Source organism: Trachurus trachurus (assembly GCF_905171665.1).
Source record: "Trachurus trachurus genome assembly, chromosome: 24".
NCBI classification, from domain to species: domain Eukaryota; kingdom Metazoa; phylum Chordata; class Actinopteri; order Carangiformes; family Carangidae; genus Trachurus; species Trachurus trachurus.
The window spans coordinates 17995652-18019986 of record NC_139910.1 but is presented as its reverse complement, the minus strand read 5'-3'; the positions used below and the strand labels follow the sequence as shown (position 1 = coordinate 18019986).

The following is a 24335-nucleotide window of genomic DNA, read 5'->3' as shown; positions in this document are numbered from 1 at the left end:
ACTCTACTACTTCCTGAACTTAAACAAGCTCCTTTATTTCCTGTCTTACATTATTGGACAAACTGATTAATCCAGGTGTGTCTGAGTAGTCACAATGGTCAGACACACCTGGATTAATCAGCTTGTCCAATAATGTAAGACAGGAAATAAAAGAGCTTGTTCAGGAAGTAGTGGAGTTGTGCATAAAGCCTAGTCGTGCAATCATAATACATCCATGAGTGCAATACATCCATGGCCTAGTGCCACCAGTGTGAGTAGTGTGTTGTGGTTGTTGTGCCACTGGGGGGCAGTAACACAGCCAGCAGCGTCGGAAGCTCCGAGGACGACGAGCGGAGAAGAAGCAGCAGCAGCGGCTCCGCTCTCCCCCACCTCCTCTCTCCCCCGCAGTCAGTCAGACTGGAGTAGCTGCTGCCTCAGTTAGCCGGGAGTCTAATGTTGGACTTCCTGGTCACTGTGTTTTCCACTGGAATTAGATACGCAGTGTGTCACACTCCTGACCGCCAACCCGACAGGCAGCCAACTCTCCTCGGTTGTTTCCCCCAGCCGTCAGCAGCGGAGAGGCCGGGTCCACTACCTGACGGTACTTACTCACCATCCAGGCTAGCTCGGGAGCTAACGCTAGCGTCAAATCTGCGCTGTTGGTTGTAATTTAGCCATGTCCGCCTCGGCTGGATGCTCCCCGGCGGGCCACAGCTCGGGCCTCGGCCCCGGTATGTCCATGTTCCGCTGGCTGGAGGTGCTGGAGAAAGAGTTCGACAAGGCCTTCGTGGACGTGGATCTGCTGCTCGGAGAGATAGACCCGGATCAGGTCGACATCACGTACGAGGGTCGACAGAAGATGACCAGCCTGAGCTCCTGCTTCGCTCAGCTGTGTCACAAAACCCAGACGGTTTTCCAGCTCAACCACAAACTGGAGGTGAGTTTAACTGTCACCACAGAGCCGTCATGACTTCACTGACTGATTGATGGGGATGTTCCTGCGACACATCGTGCAAACTGTGTTCATACTGTAGCTGTAGCTGTCAAACTCATCCTTAAATCTCCGTGGACTGTCACTGCGGTGGTGTCGTCGACATGACAACCGTTCAGTTTATTCCAGTTAGCTTTAAACTCATCTCAACATTCCACTTCTCATTCCATAATATCGTTCACTTTATCTCGTCACGATATCGCGAGACAATCAATTACAGCTTATCTTTCAATCTTACCTTTTTAAAAAATCTTTTCAAAAATGAAACATTTCAACATTATCACAAAGCAAACGTCTTGTTTTCTTTATTTTCATTCTGAATCTCAATCCATAAATCGTTCCTAAGTGAGTATTTTGCTAACATGAACTGGTTGGGCCTGTTTATCTTCATTACGTGTCACTGTATTTGGCTGGTTTCCTATTAACGCTGTCACTTCTGCTCGCTCTGTGATTGGCTGGAGCTGATGCTGGTCTCTGTGCCAGCATCACCAGTGCCTGATCGCACTGATGCTGGCACATGATCGTGTAGGACCTTCTTTTTACAGTCTATGTGTAGGACCAGACCTTCACCACAGGATTGTATCGGTGACCATGGCTGAGATGGAGAGCATTATTCATGCTTTTATTTTTTCTTGTTAAGATTATTGTAAGCCTCTTTTCAGCTTTATGTTTCAAACTTCCCCAAACCACCTTTTTAACCAATAGATTAAGATATCAAACACCAGCACGTGGTGCTCACCTTTTAGAGCCTGGGATATTAGCTTATTATGAATGTGGATATGGAACAAGATGCAAAACAAATACAAAAACAGATCGGGAAGCAAAGCAAATGTCAAATGATTGTTTTTTCTGGTGGCAGAAGGTGAGATACAGCAGGTTTGGGATTAGAGGACAGTCAGGCCAGAAGGTAGTTCTACAGTCCTTTGCGTTGTTCCTGGGCTGCTCAAGGACTTGGACAACACAATAAATCACAACAAAGGAACAAAGCTATCATAATCAGCAGGCCCATCAAAAAGGCATCCTCAGATCTCTTAAGCAACCACCTGCTGTCGCACAAGGTCACAAGCACAACACCAACAATCTACAATTGAGATATGGAAATTAGGGTACCGTCGGTGTCGCTAACATGTCCATGGTGTTTTGGCAAATTTAAAAATGTATCTATGGTGGTTTTTTGGCTATTTCAAATGTGTAGATTTAATACTCTGTACAAATCTGGTGCTTTAAGGTTGAACTGCACAGGCAGTGAGAACTGGGCACGAAGGGCTGCTTCTGTTTTTGCTTCTGGCTAATTGGTAATTAATTATCTTGGCGCATTACTTCTAACTGTAGGCCGGAGGAATGGTGTGACACCACTTGCAGGAATGTTTATTGCACCACCCCTTGTACATGCTCAAGTACATCCCAAACAAAGCTCTCCACACACACTCGAAAATATAACTATGAGGAAATTAATCTTCATTCGGATTATTGACATATTATAATATTATAAATTGTGAGAAAAATGGCATCTTTAACTCTGCTGTCCCTCCTCCCCAGGCTCAGCTTGTAGACCTGCGCTCTGAGCTGACCGAGGCCAAGGCCGAGCGGGCGGCGGTGGAACGGGAGCTCCACGACCAGCTGCTGCAGCTTCACGCTCTGCAGTTGCAACTTCACGCCAAGCAGGGCCAGACTGAGGACTCTGACACCATCAAGGACAGACTGGTAGGTGGGGTTGGGGGGGGGGGGGGGGGGGGGGGTGATGATGATGATGATGATGTTGTTTTGCGCAAAATGTCTTCTGTCCTGCAGTGTAATGTGTGGCTGCAGTTTAATACTGATATCGTCAAAGTGTGATGCTGGGGAGCTGAAGGAGAACAGTTTTGAGATGATGAAGATGAACCAGACCGGAGCACTCTTCTATTCTGTTCAAATGAAACCAACTTTATTCACACTGGTAGCAGTGGTATAACAGCATTATAATAGCACCAACACACCATCATCATTATTATTATTATTATTATTATTATTATTATTATTATTATTATTATTATTATTATTATTATTATTAAAAGTAATTCAGATCATTAAAAACATAGTCCTTCTTGGATGCTGCTGCTGCTTTGCTGCTCCCACCTTCTGCTTTCCCACTGCTTCCAATGTTTTACAGTTTTTCCTGTTCTGAAGTTCACATTGCTTGAGAGTATTGAACGGTTCACTTACTCACAGTCTCTGTTGGCTGAATTTCTCTAATTGCTTCCCTCTCTCTGCTCTTCCTCTACCTCTTCTCCCCTAAAGCCTGCACCAACAGTGGATGAGATGGTAAGTTTGTGCATGGGTGTGTTCCTGCAGAAAATAGGTTGGAGTTACTTTAGAGTGTGTAGCTGCACGTTACTTAGCATAAGAGCGGTGAGCCGAGACAGTCTGTGGATTATATTTACGATATTTGCGTCAACTTCCCAAAAGCGCTTATGGGCACATTTAGGCTGTGTGTGCATGTGTGTGTTTTGCCGTCGCAGGGTTGTTAAAATTTTGAAATATAATTAGCATTAAATTACATATAAATATATGTAATTTAATTGGTGGTGGAAGGACACAGGAATGTCAGAAGTTAGCAAGTGTCCCGTCATTAACGATTTGGGACAATAGACGGGTTTTCTCAGACTTTGTCCGAGCCCATGTTCCCTGGTCCAGGTTCACAGTTCTGTTAAAACAGAAAACAGTGGTTTATGCTGCACTCTTGGATGAGAGAGTGACCTGCAGCCCTGAAACACACAGTCAGTGTCTCATACTGAGCCTCAAACATTTTACAGGTACCTGAGATTGAGACACAACAGACCCGTTTGGCCAGGTGGCAGGGTGGCTGGCAGTTCGCTCTTTCTCCACTGTGTCTATATGTGTGCTCCGTAAGTGCATGTGATATACACACTGCCCGTCCAAAAAAAAACGTCATACACTCTCATATTTCGTTGGGCCGCCTTTAGCTTTGATTACGAAATGCATTTGTGTGGCATCATTTCGATAAGCTTCTGCAATGTCACGACATGTATTTCCATCCAGAGATGCGTTAATTTTTCAAAGATTCTCAATGGGGTTAAGGTCTGGACTCTGTGGTCACATTGGACCACATTTCTTCCTTGAAGAAGATGTTTCCCCACTATCCTTCCAGTTTTTAATAATGTGTTGGACAGTTCTTAACCCAATTTTAGTCTCAGTAATCTCCTTAGATGTTTAATTTGCTTGATGCCAATAATTTGACCCTTCTGAAACAGATTAACATATTTTCCACGACCACAGGATGTTTCTTCTGACATGGCTGTTTAAGAAATGAGACTGCATCAGTTGTTGCCAGCTGAAACATAATCATCCATGCAGTGATATATTATATTATTATAATATTTTTGGATGGACAGTGTGGAAACATGGTATAAGCAGGTAGTTTCTGTTTCAATCTGCTTCTGAGATGTCCTGCTGCTGGGAAACAGTGACTTTTCTCATTCAAAATAACACACTGTGCTGTCCACAGTACCAGGAACTAACCTCACACACACTTGTTTGCTATTCATACACACTGTGAACTGGCAATCGATCAAGTGTAGGGTTGGGTATTTGGTTTTACAGCCCAGGTTTTAGTGCTGCCTGAACAGCAAATAGACAGTGCAGGTGGTGAAGACCAAACTCAGAGCTTTAAAGGGAGTGGATACTGGACTAATGTTGCTCTGTGCCTGCTGCATGTTTTAAACAATTTGTTGTTTTTACTGCTAGTTCCACTTCTCACTGGCTACAAACCTTAAATCCAGCTTAAACAGATGCCTAACACATTAATCTTTAATTAGAATTAGCAACTAGATTGAACCTGAGCCGGGGTTTATTTGAGAAATTAATTCAGTTCTCAACAAATGAGTTCCCTTTTCCAGTAATGTATCTGTCAGCCCAGTAAGAGTGTGACTGTGTTTCCTATGTGTTTGTAAATATCACAGACCCTGAGTAGCAGCTGTTATAGTGACATAACTGTTTCAGTTGCTGCTGTTTCTTAGAGTCATGTTCATGGGAAAATACATTAAAATCTCAGGAAACATTCTGGTACCATTAATGATGTGTAACTGAAAGTTGTCTGGTAAGATTAGAGTGCATACAGTACATCAAGAAGTTATGAGTGGCGTGAAAACCGCCTCTTCTTATTGTTTTCCTTGTGGTGATTGTTGTGTGCGATGTTCACGTGGGATGTTCTTGTTCTAGGAACAGGAGCTTCAGGCCAGTAAGAAGGAGAAACTATCAGAGGCCAGGCTGGAGGCGGAGATGAGGCTATTTAAGAAAGAAAATGAGGCCCTCCGCAGGCACATGGCAGTACTGCAGGCTGAAGTGTACGGCGCCAGACTGGCTGCCAAATACCTGGACAAAGAACTGGCTGGCAGGTGAGAGCCGGAGCCCACGACACATGTAGGATCAACGTTCACACTAAGAGAAAACAATAACACAGTGGAGTCATGCACACATTGTACACTTGCTGTCACAGAAGCAACTCCAGCCTCTATACCGTCTACACTGTACTCTCTTCAGAGCACACATTGGTAGTTTGAAATGACGTAATTACAAATGATTTCTTGGTCTGGACCAAAACCAAAGAGATTCATCAGAGAGCATTCACTCATATTATCAGCTCTCTCTATGGGAGCGTAGATATCACCATACCCCCACATATCCCACACTGTGGGATTACTAATTAATTATGAGTACTCACTACTCATGTTATGCACGTACTCACACGCATAAAACCTGAATGGCTGTGGATATTTGAATCATTTCATGACAGGTAAATGGGGCCAAGGTCTTCAAGATTCAAGAAGTGTATTTCGCCATTTTGTGTGGAGTAGAGTATTTTATAAGGTCTTATAAAGTATTATAATAGAATTATAATGCTCTATGATGTGTTATGCTTATTGTTATAAAGCCTTATGATAATTTACGAGTGTTTATAATGATAGTTATACATGTTTACAAGCCAATTATAACACATTATAACTATATTTATAATGCATTATCGATGTGGGCATTATCAGTGAGTTATGAACAATTGTAACGTATTATAATACCTGACCTTATAAGTCATGATAAAATGCTTTATAGTGTGTTATGATTATTGATCTAAAGCATTATGATCATTTATGAGTGACAGTATTACACATTATTATAACTCATTATAAGTATGGTTATAATGCGTTATAGAGATAGGTGTCAAATAAAGTGTTACCAAAGCTTAAAAAGAATTTTAAAGGATTAAATCAGGGCAAAAAAGATAAAGAAAACATCTATAAACATCAAGTCTTGTTTGACTTGTTGTGTTATCATGGAAATTCTTGGAAATGCTTTAAAAAAAAGTGGACCACCTTAACCAAGAATTTGCTTGTCCCCCAGGGTGCAGCAGATCCAGTTACTTGGCCGTGACATGAAAGGGCCAGCACACGACAAGCTGTGGAACCAGCTGGAGGCTGAGATTCACCTTCACCGCCATAAGACCGTTATCCGGGCATGTAGAGGTCGCAACGATCCCAAGAAGCCCCTCCCCTCCCCTGTGGGGCATGTGAGTGTGAAACTAGATAGCTGAAACTGTTGGGATCTTTTATCCAGGCCTTCAGATTTTAACGTGTTAGTGTCATTACAGGACCCGGACATGTTGAAGAAAACCCAGGGAGTAGGCCCCATCAGGAAGGTGGTGCTGGTCAAGGACGACCACGAGGGACTGGGGATCTCGATTACAGTGAGTCCTGTTGTTTTTTTTCTGTGACGGCCTCTTTAAATTAGACCTGAGATCTGTTCTAAAAACTGCACTGTTGCAGGTCAAAGGATGGTGAGGAAGTAGGGAATGAACTCGTGGTCTAACATCTCACATTAGCTCCGATAGGACCGGTCTCCCTTTTTAACGTGAGCCTAGTACCAGTCCCAGGGAGACAACCCTTCCTCCTCATCTCCATTTATTTCCACTCGCAAGCCCACATTGGGTTGTCAAAAAGAGCAAGTCTTTGGAAAAGGTGACAGTCAAGGGGCAAAACTTTCAGTCATTATGTCTCTAAAGACATTCCATGTTTTTTTCTCAGGTAATATCCTTGATGAAGTAAATAGTAACAAATATTTGTACTTACAATAAATTGTATGTGCTTAAATATCATAAATTCCTAAAGACACAAAAAATTGTCAATTTGGATTTTATCAGTTTTCCGTCGTCACATAAGCAGGTATTGTGGATGTATGATGGTGTGGGTGGGGGACCATGAATGCATGCTCAGGACGCTAATACTCTTCTACATCGTTACAGAGAAAGTAGTTCACTGTTTAAAATACATTTACAGAACATTTTGTGTCTATAATATCTTTTATTTTATAGTGCTTTTCATACTCTAACACTTTGCATCATCATATTAAAATAATAAAACACATTCAGAGCAAAAGAAATGTCATTACAACACCCCCAGACTTTTACGTAGACATGGTCCTGCATTCTTTGTAACTATGGCAACGACTTAAACCACAGCAGAGCTAATAACAGTCGGAGGAATGTGTGATACAAAACTTTAGTGGGATCGGATGCTGCTGGAAGACAAAGACGCTGTGTCTCAGACGCTCACTCTCTGAAGGATCTGATTGTGTCTGAACATTGGGATGAAGTCAGATGAACAGAAGCCTCTCTCTCACACACACACACACACACACACACACACACACACACACACACACGTTTGCCTGAGAGTAGGAGCGCTCGTCCACATGAGCCGAGTCAGGTCTTAAATCTTGTGTGTGTTCTGATCAGGGCGGGAAGGAGCATGGCGTTCCCATTCTCATCTCAGAGATCCACCCGAGTCAGCCTGCAGACAGATGTGGAGGTCTGCATGTCGGAGACGCCATCCTCGCCGTCAACAGCATCAACCTGCGGGACGCCAAACACAAAGAAGCCGTCACCATTCTGTCCCAGCAGGTAACACCGGCCACCACAAACACACTCACACACACACACACCCACCACCATGCTGTTTTCATGCCTCTGCGGTTTATTGTTGTCAGGTTGTCCACATGTCTCATTCTCATGGACACAACAGACAATAAATGGACAATAAATGGTTCATATTCTACATGACAGGATCAGCAGATGTGACCTGAAAGCAGTTCTAACGTGCTCATTTTGTGTCTGGTGTCAGCGAGGACAGATCGAGTTTGAAGTGGTGTACGTGGCTCCAGAGGTGGACAGCGATGATGAGAATGTGGAATATGAAGACGACAGCGGCCACCGCTACCGACTCTACCTGGACGAACTGGATGACAGCAGCACGGCGCCGCCGAGCAACAGCACAGCATCTCTGCAGGGTAGGTTCTCATCAACACTGGTTTTGACCACTGATTAGCTGCACACAGATCAATAGAAGGTTCTCTATAGTGCCTGAACTCTCCTTTCTGGCCTCTCTGCATGGGGTTTGCGTGTTCTCCCCCGTGTGGATTGTCACGTTCTTCAGCTTCCCCCTACAGTCCGAAAGCATGCACACACTAGGTTGATTGGTGACTCCAAATTGCCTGTAGGTGTGAATTTGAGTGTGTGTGCATTTTTGTCCGCATATGTTGATGCTGTGATAGACTGGCGACCTGTCCGGCCCTATGCCTGCTCTAATTGGCTCCAGCCTATCTGCGCACAACCCTGCATGCATTAGCAGTGTAGACAGCTGTTGGGTGGAAATCTCTTTTTTTCTCCCAATTTTCCTTCTATAGGAAGCTTAAGAATAATGTCCTCCTTTCCACTTCTATTTCTATAGTTTGTGTTTGTCACATCTTCACAACAGAAGAAGTAAGATGTTAAAGGGATAGTTAGATAACATTTTGGCAAATTGGCCCATTGCCATAATCCCTATAGTTTTAGGAGTAGGTTCGTTACCTTTGTTTGTCGGTGCAAGATATTTTTAGAACGGCGGAGTAGAGCCGCGAGCTGCTCAGAGCTATGCTACGGAGGCTAATGGAACCCTAACCCTAAACCTACTGCTATGACTATAGCTATTATTGCAATGGGCCAATTTGCCAAAATGTTGAACTATCCCTTTAATGCTGCTCTTCTCTATATCAGTACTTACAGAAAGTCTCTCACCCACTTACATGACTGTTACACACTACATATATGACAACATGTAACTTATAAATCTGTGTCCACCCTGCAGCTCTGGAGAAGATGACACTGAGCAATGGGCCAGAGAATGGAGACACTGGGCTCTCCAGTGAGACCCCTTCAGAGGAAACCCCTTCAAAGCCCCCTGAGACCGAATGCTCCCTCTAGAGGCTCAGTCGTTCTTATTCGGAGAGATGACGCGAGGACTGAACGAGAAATCCCTCTCAAAGAACTGAATCAAATAATTCTCTCTCTGAGAAGCCCAGGAACAAGAGAAAATGAACAGAAAGTGTCTGTTTTCCCTTCTTCCTCTTGGAGCACTGGGTTGGTGGGATTGGGTGGGGGGGGGTTGGTTAGGTTAGCCTGGGCATGTGGCAATTTCATGGGGTAAAATACATGTCTGAAGAGCCAGAGGTGTAAGATATGTAGACGAGTGAGTGTTACTGAACAGTGTGTGAGTTTTCTCTGTGATATTTTATGAAATTACTGATGGGAATTGACAGAAGAAGAGCTTATATGAGAAGAGCGGACACTGTCCTGGAGGCTCGGAGACATCGGGGGTGGGAGGGGGGTTCCAGTTGAAAATGTCTTTCAGGGAGACACTTGATGAGTGTTTTTGCTTCTGTTTGTATAGTTATTAATTTCATTTTGACAACTTTATGACCAGAGGGCATTGTTCTGTAGGGAACCCAGGAGAGGCCAGGAAAATATCTTTAGTGACTGCTCAATAATTATAATAATAATAATAATAATAATAATAATAATAAGGCTGTTCATTCACATTCAGACGAGGCGCTCTAAAGTCAAATAAACATCTAATGAAAAAATGCTATAAAATCTCACCTGTCATCACGATTCATTTTAATACATGCAGGTTTTCTGTTGAATCATGTGTCAGGATCGAACACATGAAGAAAAACACTAAAGCCTGAAAGAGGGATGTTGAATCTCTTTGGGTATCCATAAAATGTAAAAAAAAAAAAAAAAAAAAAACACTTCCTGATGATGTAGTTCATCCCCTGGTCACAGCATTTACCCTTTGAGAGATTTGGCTGTGAAAAGGAGAACAGTATCAGCATCCTACTGCAGTGGAGTCTGTCTTTAGAGGCAGCGCGAGTCGTCCAATCTTTCCCTCAAACATTTAACATCATAACCAGAATCCTATTAATTAAGATTTTGTTCCAGCTGTTAAATCATGATGCTGTTCAGTGCTCACATTTAGCGAAGCAATCAAGGAATGAAGATGATGATGCCATGTCTATAAATACTGAGAATAAGCACGTCGTACAACATTCAGCACCTGACAGTGAAAGTCCTTGGGGACGCTGTAATTATTCCAGTGGCTGACCTCAAATCCTGGTCCTGGTGTTGACTCCTGTTTGGAGGGTGGAGGAGGTTTCTTTTCTTTAGCCTTGTCCCATCACTAACAGCTTTTGGCATGTCCTGTAGGTTGAATATACCGGAGTGGGCCACAGTGACACTTGTATGATATAATGTAAATGAATACAATCATTTTTAATAATGGGGTATTTCTTAAACTTGTGTGTATTGCTGTATACTTTGTTAGTGTATTTTTTTATTGTGCCACATTATGATCTCATGTAACACACTGTATTTTGTCAGGAACACCTCACAGTATTATGCAGTAAAACACAACAACTTGCAAAGTGCTCTGTAAGCAAGAGGTAAACGAACCCCTCCCTGACACCAGCCTCACCAGTGTACTGTTTAATGAGAGGATATCCAGCTGAATATTTTATTGCGCCCGGGTCCTGTTTCTGTTGGCACCACGGCAACCTGCGAGTGTTTTCTGACCCGGAGGAGAACGAGGAAGTGGAAGCCTCTCAGTTATGACTCTGTGACCTTCCGAAATTCACACCGTCAGTCTCTTTACTTGCTTTTCTTACTCCGATCCCTTCGGCGCTTGGTTTGTGTCTCTCAACTCTTCACATACAGTATATGATGTGCATCTTTATAAGTATTGTATTCAAGCTAAACAATTTATTTAGCCTTTAAATAAAGTTTGTTTTCAATTTGGTTTGTTTGTAATTCGTCTGGAGTGTGTCTTAAAGATGTCTTCACCCAGAAAACACACCGCAGAGAAAATAAATCAGAATTTAGACTAGACCTGCAACTAAATGTGACACAGTCCAAACACTTAAGTGTCATCTAGACCTGGAGGCTGGATGCCCTCCGAGACCAGGGTGTGCTTCTGTTAGAAGTTGTATCAAACAATATCAAATGTTCATATCGGACCCCCATTGTAAAATGTGTTAATAAGCAATGTATAGGCAAAAATAGATCAGCAAGCATGTACAACATCCCGTATTTATGTCCTATATCTTCTGTGTTGTGCATAAGTAGATGTTATTGGCCAAAACTATTAGAAATATGAATAAGTTAATAATTCTTATGCAAAGTCATGCAATTTTATTTCCTTTAATATCCAGCTTGTGGCAGATATATAATTTTGGAACCTTGATTAATAATGCACCCAGTCTACAATATAACCTGGAATCTGACAATCTTAATGTTCAGTACTGCACAAATCACACTGAGTGTTTGCTGCAAGGCCAACAATGTCCTCATTGTGGGACAAATAAAGGAATGTATGACCTTATCACTCCCTATGAGCAAGAAATAAAGTACATTATATTTACTAAGCATATTATAGTGCAGATACTCTGTTTTTTAAGAAGCACATAATAAACATTCCACATATTCTTTATAAAAATAATTTTATTTGCTTTGTCGACATATAAGATCAAACCTCCATATGAACAAAAACCTTTAGGAACAATGCTGTAAATAAACATACCTTTGGCATTCATAGATTTAGTAAGTCAAACTGAAAGAATATCAGAGAATAATTTCTTATACAGAGGATCAAGCCAGCCAGTGGCTTGTCAAGTCATCCACTGATGAACTCAAGACAGAACTCAGAAAGAGCACCTAAACGTTACAAGTTACAGTTCAATCATGCAGACTACGTGTTTGTCACCTAGCTTTGATGGATTTCATTTATTCTATAACTTGTCTGGTGGCACATGAGACAAAATCTACCAAAAAGTGCATGTGCTGTTTCAGTCTGCATGTCAGACTTTTTGGCTGCAAGCTCCACTGCACTCAATGGCTGATGGAAACAATAAGCATGTGATAAATAACATGTTGCATTATGCTGGAGAAATATGTTGCATCTGTGTAAAACAGATGGACATCACCCATATTCATCTGCAGGTGACTTATAAAAGGAAGGAGTCTCGTGGTGGTATCATCTGTCGACAGCATTTACTCTTAAGCGTGTGAACTGTTTTAACATGTGATTATAATAATACATTTATGTTAAATTGGCACATCTGACTTGGAGACAGTTTTACTGCCACTTAAACAGCACAGATGCAGTCGGTGTTGCTTATTAAGACATTTTCAGTCACAAAGATCAGAATTTCTAACATCTAGAAGTCTGCTATTTATTTCACTTTACCTTCACATCCCTTATCCAGTGTAGCTTATTGTAGCTGATTCTCAGAGTAAAATAAAACAAAACATAATGAATTTCCTGTAGGTTTGTAGGCTACTGCTAGTTTACTTATAACAGATACATTTGATAAATGATACACTGAGGTGAGTTCTCATGTTGACGTCCAAGCTTTAAAGTTATATAGGCCTACTTTGAATTGTCTAAGGGGGTAGTAGTTCAATGGACAGGATTCATTAACTATTGTAACTAGCTTGCTAACTAGTCTAGCATAATAGCAAGTTAGCTTAGCAAAGTAGCAATTATGTTAGGCACTGCTGCTAGAGCTTTTGGTTGTCCATAATTACATTATGTTTGATAGATTTTTCACATATTGGAAATTACAAACAAATCTCTGGAGAATTAGATATCAGATTAAATTGTAAAATCCTTTCAATGTGTTTTTTTGGTAAAGAAGCTAGAAATTCTGGCCATCTTTTATGGCAGCGGGGAGAATAGCCTACGTCAGTCCCACCGCCCATTTCTCCGACTACCCATCAATCCGACTTATTCTAGAGGGTTATAGTTAGGTTTAGGGTTAGGGTTACTTAAATCGGAGAAATGGGAGGTCGGACTAATGGACGCAAAAATATAGAGATGTATGGTCGGAGAAATAGGAAGTCGGAGAAATAGGAAGTCAGATAGACGCCATGCGCCCAGTGGCAGCCATATTTAAATTTCAAGAGGGATAAATATACCAAACTTGGTGCTTTTATCTACATTATGGTTATCTGCTGCTGCACTGAAACTCTATCAGACAGGACCCACCTCTTTTTGTCTCCACCCCAGTTCTTCTGTCCTATGTTATTGGTTGAGTTATAGGGCAAACTTTTCTCAGGGGCAACGATGAGCTTTGAAATTTGACGGCCGGGCAGGGCCAGTATCAGATGGATGGAGAGTGTTTGTGTGAACTAATATAAGTAAGATGTAAAGAAAACTTACATTGAATTTCAGTGGGAGCAGTGCTGTTGGTCACCCTTTTTTGCAAGTTCATCAAAGTTTGTGGTCTTTGCTATAATTTGGACAATTTTGTACCAATATTTGACAGGCCAGTTTAAAATGCCCAATGGGCTGCATACGGCCCGCGGGCCTTAGTTTGCCCATGCCTGGTCTAACATGACTGCAACATGACTGCTCACATCAGCCACGACAGTGACACATAACACTTGTCTGGTGAGAGCCTGCATCGGTGTGAACCTTATCATGATTAACATAGTTCTTTATGTGGTTATCAAAGTAGTATTGAGAATGAATGCCGTTAAAAGACACAATGTCACTAGGAGACACAGCTGTCACCCATGTACTGCGCACAGCGGTCTGAGATGCTCCTCCTCAGCTCATCAATGTCTCTCCTCAGCTGGCCCACCTCCAGCAGCTTGAACCTCAGCTCTTCTTCTGCCACTGCTCTGCAGTCGCTCTCCTCTGCTGACACACTCAGCGCTGGATAGAAAACAGCAGAGTACCAACAGTTACCATGAGGTAATGTGATGACAGCCACGCTGCACTGTGTGTTTGTGTTTGTGTTGTATCGACCTACATTTCATGCCCAGCAGCAGAGACAGGTTGGGCTCTTTCCCCTGCGCTCTCTGAGCCAGGATGTTGCACAGAGCCTGGAGGTCGAGGAGACACAGGGACATCTCCTTCAGCAGCCGGCCCACTTCTGGCATCTCCGGATGGGATAACGGATACGCCGACGGACCATCGTCCACCTGCTGTGGCTTCACAATGGGAAACAAAGTCAGACTTTTTAGTTTCCACCAGATGGGAATTCCACATTGACCTCCAGCTCCTTCTGCAGCACTTCAAGACTGAACACTGCTACCTGCTGTAGGGCTCTGGGTGGAGGGCACGCACTCTCCTCCTGCTCTCGTCTTCTCTTCTGCAGTCTTGTACTGGCGGCCTGACAAAGCACACAATGTGGCTGTGAGCCTGATTGCCTCATTAGAGAAATACAGATTGTGTACAAAGCCACAACTGATCTCCTCCAACTGCTGCTGTCACTTCTTAGACTGTAGTAGGTGACTTTCAGTTGTTGTGTTGCTGTTTCATGGTGGTGAAAACTGAATATTTTAATGTACATGTAACAAATGTTGAAAATTAGCAACAGCTATAAGAATCATGCTTTGTATTGGCATCATGTTAAACTGCAATATGAATCCTGACATAATAAAATGCAGTGAAGAGGCCTACAGTTAATAAAAACAATTAAGATCAGTGTTTGACTTTTTCCCAAGAGCATGACATTGGACAAAATAGTTTGATTTCATATGTACAATAACAGCAAGAGACAAAATTTAATAGAAGACATTTCTTGATTATTTACAAGTTGAATTATTTACATGTATGCACTTATGCTATACCATAATTCAATTGGTGGATAATCAAAAATATATAGAATTTAATTTATTACATTTGGAATATTAAGGAATAGGTAACTATGGTCATTGTTTTTGCACTGTATATCAGTGCCAGTGCAACCCTCACTTATATGCAAGTGCTGCTCATTACATTACATACAGTACAGTCCTTTTAGTACTGTTTGTAGCTACTCTCCAGGCTACTGGTCAGGTTAGTTTGAAGGAGATATTACAGTACCGTTAGTTGCAGGGTCAGTCTCTCAATCTGTTCTCTCTGGTGCTCGATCAGCTGGCGGTGGAGCAGAGACAACATTACATTACATGTTAACAGCCCCTTTATCTTTATGTGTGTATGTGCATGTGTGTTTTAAGCTCTACCCTGTTGCTGTGTTCTCGCTGCTCCAGAAGTTGAGTGTTTTCCACCTCCAGGCGTTTCAGGTCTTGCACGGGCAACCTCACCCCGTCGTCCAGACACTGCTGCACCTTCTGCTGCAGGCTGAGTGAGACGACACACACACAACAACAAGACACACAATCTTAGTCTCCTGTGATGTTCAAGGCCGGGTATAGTTAATTCACTGATTCCTGTGAACACACAAACTATAGCCATGTGAATTACAAATGTTTCAGTTTCTAGACTTCGAGACTTATCACACATGTTTGTTTACTATCATTCATATGGCTTCACAAATACAAATGCAGCACATGAACATTTCCTGGTGCTGACTGGTTTGTTTCAATCTAATATGGGTAAAAGCATTAATGTGACGCTAATTAACAGTAAATGGAGCAACCGTTAAGTGGAGCGATACATATTGTTATAAGTCCCATTATCAGCAGGAATACCTCACGTCCAAACATATACTGTATTTTTTGGTTAGAACTACCTGTTAACACTATTTCTCTTCCAAGAGACAAAGCAAATAGCTCTTCTAGTTGGAACATTAATGACAAGGGGAAGATTTTCTCTGTGTTCAGTCTGAATACACATTAAGCGGAAGGTAAAATCAGCTGATGGTGCACCTGTGTACGGACGCAATCAGCTCCATCTCTCTCCTGGTCTGCATCTTGATCTTGACGTCCTTCTCTTTCATCAGAGTACTTCCTTCCTCCAGGCTCTTCTGCAGCTGACACACTCTCTTCTCCAGGTTATTTGCTTTCTGCTGGACCTCCTCCTGCTGAGCACACACACACACACACACACACACACACACACACACACATAGACACACAAATAAAGACAAAAGGCTCTTAACATGTCGTCTCTGTACCGCCTCCAGCTGATGGAGCATCAGAGCAACAGATAGTGTACCATGTTCCCTGCTGCCTCCCCTAGTGTTACAGCTGTGTTGCCAACTAATTTCAGTAAAACTGCAAAATACAAGATTTATTAAAAGCTAATTAATTATTATTACTGGGTATATAATTATCTATTTTTGTCAAGCCACTTCTCGTGAAAAAATCACAGCAACTGTCCCAACACAGTGCCTCAGTGGGAAATCTTTCTTTGTTGAAGAGCACTGATATAACATAATAGGAGCTTTTTAATTAAAGTTGGTCAATGTTGAAGTTATTTAATCATTTATTGAGGTTTTTATTGTTCTTTATTATCTAGTTATTTAAATTCAGGCTTATTTAACCTCAAAAAGGTTGATGTTTTATCTTGCCTTTTTAGGTGTAGTCAAAACTTCAAGCACCAAACAATCAACTGACTTTTTTGACTGATTCAAAGACAGGAAAGTGGGGAGAGACTCTGCGGGAATGACAAGCAGTATCGGCACAGTCGGGAATCGATCAAGCGATCGCTGCATTGGGCCTTGCCAACATGGGATGTGCTCTTAACCACTCGACCACCGATCACCCCCACCTTTTTGGGGTCCTTCTTTCCCAGGTCGACAGGAGAGCAGCTTGTGTGCACTGTCAGGCGCGGAGCCACTGTCCGTGTGTGTCTTTACATGCGTGTGTGAGTTTGCGTACCTGCTGGGCCTGGGCCTGGACCTCATCCAGTGTGGGCAGGTCAGAGAGGTATTTCTCCAGAGTCTCTATGCGCTGCTGTTTTTCATGGCTCTGCTCATTCTCCCTATGACACTTCTTCTTCAGACTACTGATGTAGCGGTCTCTCGTCTTCATCTGTGGACACAAACGCCTTGTATGTCATATTACAGTAAAAAGCAACAGGACGAGACAAAGTCCTTTGTGTTGGTCCCATTCTATACCTTTTCCTCCAGTTTCCTGATGTCTTCTGTGTATCTGTGTGTGACTTGCTTGAATAACTCATTCATGTGGAGCACTTCCAGCTCAGCCACTGCTAGTTTCCTGCCGAGTTCCTCGTCACAGCACAGCCGATCAGATGGCTGTTTGCATGGCGTTCTCATCACCGACTCCTGTCACACAAGCAAAGCTTTTATTAAAAAAAAATACCTGAAATAATGATTTTATGTACACATTTTATCTATCACATTGATGTTACCTTAGTATTTAGGATGTGGGGATCATCGAACCAGCCTCTCTGGCTCTGCAGGACCTGCTGTGCTCTGAGCTCGTTCTCTCTGATCCGGGCATGGAGCTGCAGGATCTGCTGCTTCTGCCTGAAACACAAAAACCCGTGCATCAACATACAGCAGCCGCAGCAATCAAGTCAATACCTTGACCACCAAATTCTGATTTATCCATCCTCAAGTCCATGTGAATGTTTGTGTCAAATGTTAAGAAGCTTCATTAAAGTGTTACTACGACATCATGTCCATGAGAATGGGACATTCAGACAACTTGTGAACAATAATCCTCTGCCTCTGGCTGTTAGATTGGAGACAAAAGCCAGGTAATTGGGTAAAAACGTGAAAACTTGTTGTTTTTGTGTTAATAATACGTTTGTGTTGGGTTGAGGCAGCAGAGTACAGTTTGTGTTGACACAGTATTTGAGGTATTGATTCAGGAGAATGGAGGTTGTAGTACTGTTGAGGTGTGTTGTGTAGAGTCAGGGCAGTTCTGTGTGTGTGTGTGTGTGTGTGTGTGTGTGTGTGTGTGGGTGTTGTGGTACCTATCAATCTCCAGCTCTCTCTGTCTCAGCAGCCCCTCTTTCAACTTCACCAGCGTCGAGACAGGAAGGGAGGTCCCCGTAAGCATCTGCTCACACACACAAACACACAGTGCACAGGTAAAGGATGACATCACGATCCTGTGTGAGGAGTCATTTCTTCAGTTTCTTATAAACACTTCCCTCTAGGCATGTAAATCATAAGCAACACGTATAAACTTGATGGCACTGACACACACAAACTCAAATATACAGCAATAAAGAAATACAGTCACACAAGACGTCAGTGGGGAAAGAGGAGCTAAAGCTGAATGTAGTAATCCTGATCCACAACAAGTGACACATACACATAGAAAAAAAACTGATGAGGTTGTCTGCTGGCTACATTGTCTGTCGACTTCCTCAACTTTACTTCACATTATTGGTATGACGTAATACTGGTGTTTACTGTGGGGTCCACTGTGGAGGGGAAGTGATGCCATTGGCAGACATAGGCATACCATCATAAAATAAGAGATTTCTCTAGACTTGAAAATAATATATAACATGTGTCTGTTCATTATAATGTGTTAGATTACAAGATTACAATAATACAAGAATTTGCATTTGTCGTTTCTTATGCACCAATGTACATAAGAAATTAAAGATTGCTCCCCCAACAAATACCAGCACCACAGCGACTGTTAAGTAATTATTCCAGTACTAATGTATGAAAAGTCAAAAGTTCTTCTGATGTCTAAATATAATTCAGCTTGGCCCAGTTCCTTATTTCCATTTGATATATTAATTTAACCTCTCAACTTCCTCTATTAGTACATTTCATTCATGTTATCTTAATAATGTTTGTTTAATTTTAGTGGTCATATAATCTATATATTAAAAATCGGGTTAGTTTAAGAAAAGTTGAGTGTATGAACTCTCCTTTACATCTTTCCTTGATCACATGACGTGGTTTGAAAAACTGATTATTTGGACTTTTCAACCACAGCCACATGTCTCATTCAGTAGAGACTAAGGTCGTCCCCATCGCCGTGGTCAGATCGGCTGATTAGACCAAACACGTGAGCGACGTTTCTGTCAAAAATCCTGATACATTATTATCACACTCCTCTCACCTGGTTAAGCCGTGGTTCCTGCTGATGTCCCTGTTGCCACGGCGAAGGCCCGTCCCCACCGCAGCCCTCAGTCCCCATACCGCCGATCGGAGCAGGTTCACTTCCACGCTCGGCTTTGGGTCGATACTCCATCTGCTCCGTCAGCCACATCTGGGTGCGCAGTGCGGGCTGGATCGGGGAGCTTCTGTCAGTCTGGTGACCCAGCGGCGAGTCTGCTTGTTTGGGTATACCCAGGCCATAAACATGTCCGCCTCCCTGGCCCAGCTTAGCTTCTGGTAAAGCACTAAAGTTCATGTCTAAACTGCTGTGTCTTACCGGTGAAGACAGCGCCGAGGAGAGGGACAGACCGGTGTCCAAGCCAGTAGATCTACTGCTGTAGTGGTAGCAGGGGCCCGCTCCAGGTGAGCGCTGCAGCAAGCTATGGCAGAGCAAGGAGGAGGACAAAGGTAAATAAAGGTCCACGTTAGACCCCCGGGGTTCCTTTCTATACCCGTGGAGCAGACCTCTGTCTAAAGAGCCTTGAGACACCGGGTTGTATTGATAGCCTGCCGTCCTGCTGGAGCCGCTGTCAGCTCCAGAGGACAGCTTGGTGAGGGAGGACCACCTCCGGATGGGCTGGTGGTCCTTCATGTCCAGGCAGCTCGGTGCGCCCAGGTGAGACACGGCCGGCGTGAGCAGCTGGCAGGACCGGCTCCAGTGGCCCGCGCTGCCGGGCGAGGACGTCATTCTGAAGGTGGTGCTGGGCGAGGAGGACGGGGAGGGCAGGACGTGGACGGTGGGGATGCCGTCGTCGTCCTGGCCCAAGTGATGCTGGGACAGTGGCTGGAAGGACAACGGTGTGGTGCTGGAGCTGGAGTCATCTGTAGGAAGAGACAAACGGAGGAAGAATGTGACTCTTCATCGTCATCAACACAGGCAGTTACTAACATTGACATTACAAGGTTTAATTACTTGTTCACAAAGCAGCAACTAAAAACGATGAGTATGGGGCGCCGTATAGCTCAGTGGGTAGAGCAGGCACCCCATATGTAGAGGCTATAGTCCTCGCTGCAGCCGGCCCCAGTTCGAATCCCGAATCTGGTGGCCCTTTGCTGCATGTCATTCCCCCATTCAACTATCCTATCAATTAAAGCCAAACAGCCAAAAAATATATACTTAAAAAAAAAAAAAACTAAAGAAAACGATTGTGTCTGTCAAAAACTACAGGAAGCACCGGCATCCAGGACCATCATGTTCTGGGTCTCCTCTCTTCTCCCTGATGTCTCAGTCAGTCTGGGTCAGGCTCCAGGAGAGTCCTGGTTGTTCCAGGCTTCTTTATTTCAGAAGATGGAGGACACAGCAGAGCTGTTTTAACCCTCCACACACTCCTGTCTCTGAGCTCTGCAGCAGCTCCTTCCTCCTCAGGATTTCTGCTCTAATCTGAGACCGTTTCAGTCAAAATGTAGAAACATCTGAGAGGTGACCCAGAGAAATGGACCTCACATTAACTGACAGAGTCACAAAAAACTGTCTAAATGCTTTTGTCCATGAGATATCTCAGTAACTTTGTTACTTCACGGCCCTGAGAGAGAATATGGAGGTAAAAGTGATTTTATTTATTTCATCATGAAACTGATGGGGTCTGAAGACTGAATGAACTGAAACCACCAGTGAAACCTTTTCACCAATGCAAATGAGTCTTTTTCACCACTGACCAACATCAGGCAGTTACACAGACACTATAATTCTGTTATCCTGTGGTAACTTTATAACTATTAAGTAGGGTTAATCAACATGGTAATCAATGCTGCGTGGCTAAGATCTGAAGAATCACGCATTTGAGGACCGATTACAGAAGTATGACTAGACTGTCGCGGTCTAAAGACTCCCTCTAATCAGAGAATCTAATGGGTGGATCCTTTATTACCCAAGATTCACTGTGCAACCAAGATGAATCACTTAAGATGGATGTAAATGAAACAGCAGCTTTGGATAACGCAACAGAAGACAGTCAGAGTGAGTAGAGACAGAGCAACAGCTCAAATGTTGGCGATACAATATATATCATGATGGGCAACGATACGATAGGACTTCTTACCTTCCACACTGTCAGAGTAGTAAGTGCCAATGCCAGTGTCACCGCTGTCAGATACTGTGCTGTGTCGGCGCCCACCACATATGCTGCTCCCGGGGCCGGGGTGGCTGCTGTGCCAGGTTGATTCGTGGCCAGGGACCCATCCTGGAGAGCCGCCGCTGCTGGAGCCTGAACAACAATTACAAACGACAGTTACACAGTTTATTAAAAACACCAGGCTCAACACCACCGGTTACCAAAATTGTAAACTATGGATGCCCCGACTAATCGACTACTTTCTGTAGATTGCGTGCAGCTGAGAGATGCTATGTGTGCTGCTGTGTAGTGTATCCCTATCTCCCACCCTGTTAACTATGCCGATATGTGACAGGCCATCAAAATAAAAGAACCATCAGCCATGTGGTACTTTACAACTTATGTGTGACAATGATTTAATGTATCACATCACTGGCAAAAACAAAACAAAACACAGGACCACTGTATCCCTACATATAGTCTATCTTTTTCTTATGTATGTATATTTCATATAAGGAAGTTTGGTGTTCATGGTGTATACTGTATTTTCTTATGGGCTCGTGTTGGTTCTACATACCAAACTAACAGAAAGTAAGAACATGTTGCTCAAGCAGATGTGTGAGCTTTCCCCCAGATACCTTGACCCATCACTCTTCATGTTTTCATCAAACATCGCTGAGATTTAATTTCATGAGTCAGCAGTCTAATGTAAACTTGTGTCTGGTTTGAACAGGTTTTAGAATAACATATCTTTGAGGGAATAAATTCGTGTTTGTCACATATTGAGGGTAAAACTCTATAAAATATGAAACAACACACAGCTCTCTCTCCACAGTTGTTTGAAGAACCTGCTGCTGTGACAAAGGTGAAGTGAGTTCAGTCGTGCTACAGGAAGTAGCTGCTGTCTGACTTGACTGTAGCTGGTGATTGATCTGTCTCTGAAGTCACGGCCCAAAGTAAGATGAAGTCACACAGACTCAAACACGTACATCATTTTATATTTAACACGTAATTGACATTTGCACTAATAGAGAAATGCATTTCTTAAGTATTGGACACATCAAAATTCAAAGAGGTTATTACGGGTCTCTCCACAGCTCTTATAAGTCATCCTGGGGCAACACACACTACTGCCTGAACCAGAGTTGATGACAATCTGTGGTGCTAGAGGAAACGTTAACAGGTCATCGCACAGCGAGTTTCCTGCTCTGCTGAGTGCAGACATGTTATCAGCTACAGCACATTTGATCTGAGGATCTTAGATAGTCCTTAGTCCTCCTCTGTTGTAGGCAGGGGGTGGAAGTGGGTTTCAAATTAAATGCATCTAGCACTTGTGTGTCATATTCTAACTAATGCTTTCAACAAACAGTACATGTTGTAAAAGCTGCTGTAAAAGATGCTTATCAAGATATATTAATGTTTCTTTTGTTTGTTTTGCTTTGCTATTTGTGCAATTGCTTTTATAGGTGAGGTTTAAATATAAGCCCGTAATGGGTTTCTACCTCACCCGCACATGTATTTTTTTTTCAATTTAATTGTTTGCTTTTATTGTTGCTTTTATAATCGTGCAAATAAACATAAACATAAAGAAGTGAGCACCCCAGTAATGGGTCAAGCAGTCTGTCGGCCAGTATCTCATCATTGCCCACAATCAAAGCAGTGTAGAACCGGGCCTGCCTCACAGCAAGATTAAAATACACTGAGCCAGAATAGTGTGATGCTGTCACAGTGTTCAGCAGGGCTGTAGCCTGAATACAAACTACAGGCCTACATTACTGTTAAAGTAATGTATCAGCACATACTGTACTGCTGCTCTGTTGGACTGAATGTAATTCAGAACGAATTCATCAATATTAGTAACACAGTATTGGGGAAAAAAGTAATAAACACTAATAATTATTTTGCCCTTGACTGATTGACTGCACATCGCAGCTGTGGCTGATCACGTCTTGTGGTTATCTGTCACATCTGTACTCAGCTGGATCACCTGAGCTCCAGAGAAGCGGACCAGTCCAGATGTTTTACTGAGGATGGGCTCGTGCAGCTCCTTAGCTTAGTATCACTCTCAGTGCAGTGTGTGTGTGTGTGTGTGTGTGTGTGTGTGTGTGTGTGTGTGTGTGTGTGTGTGTGTGTGTGTGTGTGTGTGTGTGTGTGTGCTAGCTGCTCTGCTGCTGCTGTTCTCGGCCTTTAAAACACAATCACCGCATCCGGTCCACTCGTAGCCTCTCCGACTCCGTTAACTCACCAGTTTTGTTAGACTCGTATCCATCCTCCAGATCTCCTCTGAACCACATCCTGGGGTCGGGGGGTTTGATACCACAGCTGCAGCGCTGGGACCGTCAGACCGATCACAGGACAAAGGGAAAAACAACACAAGTCCAGAGTGTGAAAACACTGCGCCCGCATCACTCAACACATTATGGCACAAAACACCTAAATCCTCGTGCGGAGGTCCTCGGCCTTTAAAGCCGCCAGTCGCTCCGCCAGATAACGGGACCCTTCCTGTAAACCGAGCGGTCCTTCTCCGCAGACTCCACCTACGCAGCTGCGCCGCAGCACTGCCAGCACGGCACCGCACAGCACGGCACGGTATGTAGGCTACGGTATGATACCACGCACTAGCCGAGGACAGTCATGTCGCTCCTCAGTGTAAAGTAACGAGCAGTTTCTCTCCGGGCGTCTATTCGTGCAATTACGGTACAACTGCGACTACAGGCAGAGGAGGCGCACAGCTGTGTCTCTGTTGTCCTATTGGCTAATACTTCTGTAGGTAGGCCTATTACTAGTTGTAGCCTATTCTGTAACTTTTCTACATAAAAATGTTGTTTAGTGTTTTACATGTTCCCTAATATTTCGATCAGTTCTCAAACCAGATAAATCTGTGATTTTATAATTATAAATGTATTGGTCCCCTGTCAATTAGCCTACATCACCTATTTTCTTTAAACTATATTTTTTGTAATGGTCTATAATGCTTTGGATTTTTTTTTTTTTTTTTTTTGAATGTGCTGTTCTGCATCAATGTATAGACCTTGTTGGTTCTGTAATACTTGATCAATAAAAAAAATGTGTTGGTTAGAGGCTCAATAACTTTTTACACTTTTTTGCGGTTTGTATGTATTGGCTAACTG

The 24335-nt window shown here is 43.1% G+C and overlaps 2 protein-coding genes across 4 annotated transcripts; one reads left to right on the top strand and one right to left on the bottom strand.

The window, feature by feature from the left end:
• Positions 1–348: 348 nt before the first annotated feature.
• gopc (golgi-associated PDZ and coiled-coil motif containing) lies at positions 349–11076 on the top strand. 2 transcript variants are annotated; one of them, XM_084001016.1, is made up of 9 exons: positions 349–916; positions 2510–2674; positions 3248–3271; positions 5189–5364; positions 6365–6530; positions 6612–6707; positions 7755–7919; positions 8140–8305; positions 9142–11076. In XM_084001016.1, exons 1-9 carry the CDS (start codon positions 656–658, stop codon positions 9255–9257), a joined length of 1335 nt encoding a protein of 444 aa, XP_083857142.1. In that variant the 5' UTR covers positions 349–655; the 3' UTR covers positions 9258–11076. The 2 variants fall into 2 exon arrangements, with proteins under 2 accessions (XP_083857142.1, XP_083857143.1); XM_084001017.1 differs by lacking the exon at positions 3248–3271.
• Positions 11077–13384: 2308 nt separating this feature from the next.
• Positions 13385–23751, bottom strand: cep85l (centrosomal protein 85L). 2 transcript variants are annotated; one of them, XM_084001354.1, is made up of 13 exons: positions 23450–23751; positions 21193–21357; positions 19116–19975; positions 18004–18089; positions 17434–17551; positions 17180–17347; positions 16941–17093; positions 15987–16141; positions 15342–15459; positions 15202–15252; positions 14429–14506; positions 14144–14324; positions 13385–14046 (listed from the first exon to the last, which is right to left on the bottom strand). In XM_084001354.1, the coding sequence occupies exons 1-13, from the start codon at positions 23496–23498 to the stop codon at positions 13883–13885; spliced, it is 2346 nt and encodes a 781-aa protein (XP_083857480.1). In that variant the 5' UTR covers positions 23499–23751; the 3' UTR covers positions 13385–13882. The 2 variants fall into 2 exon arrangements, with proteins under 2 accessions (XP_083857480.1, XP_083857481.1); XM_084001355.1 differs by having other exon boundaries at positions 15987–16138.
• Positions 23752–24335: the final 584 nt, after the last annotated feature.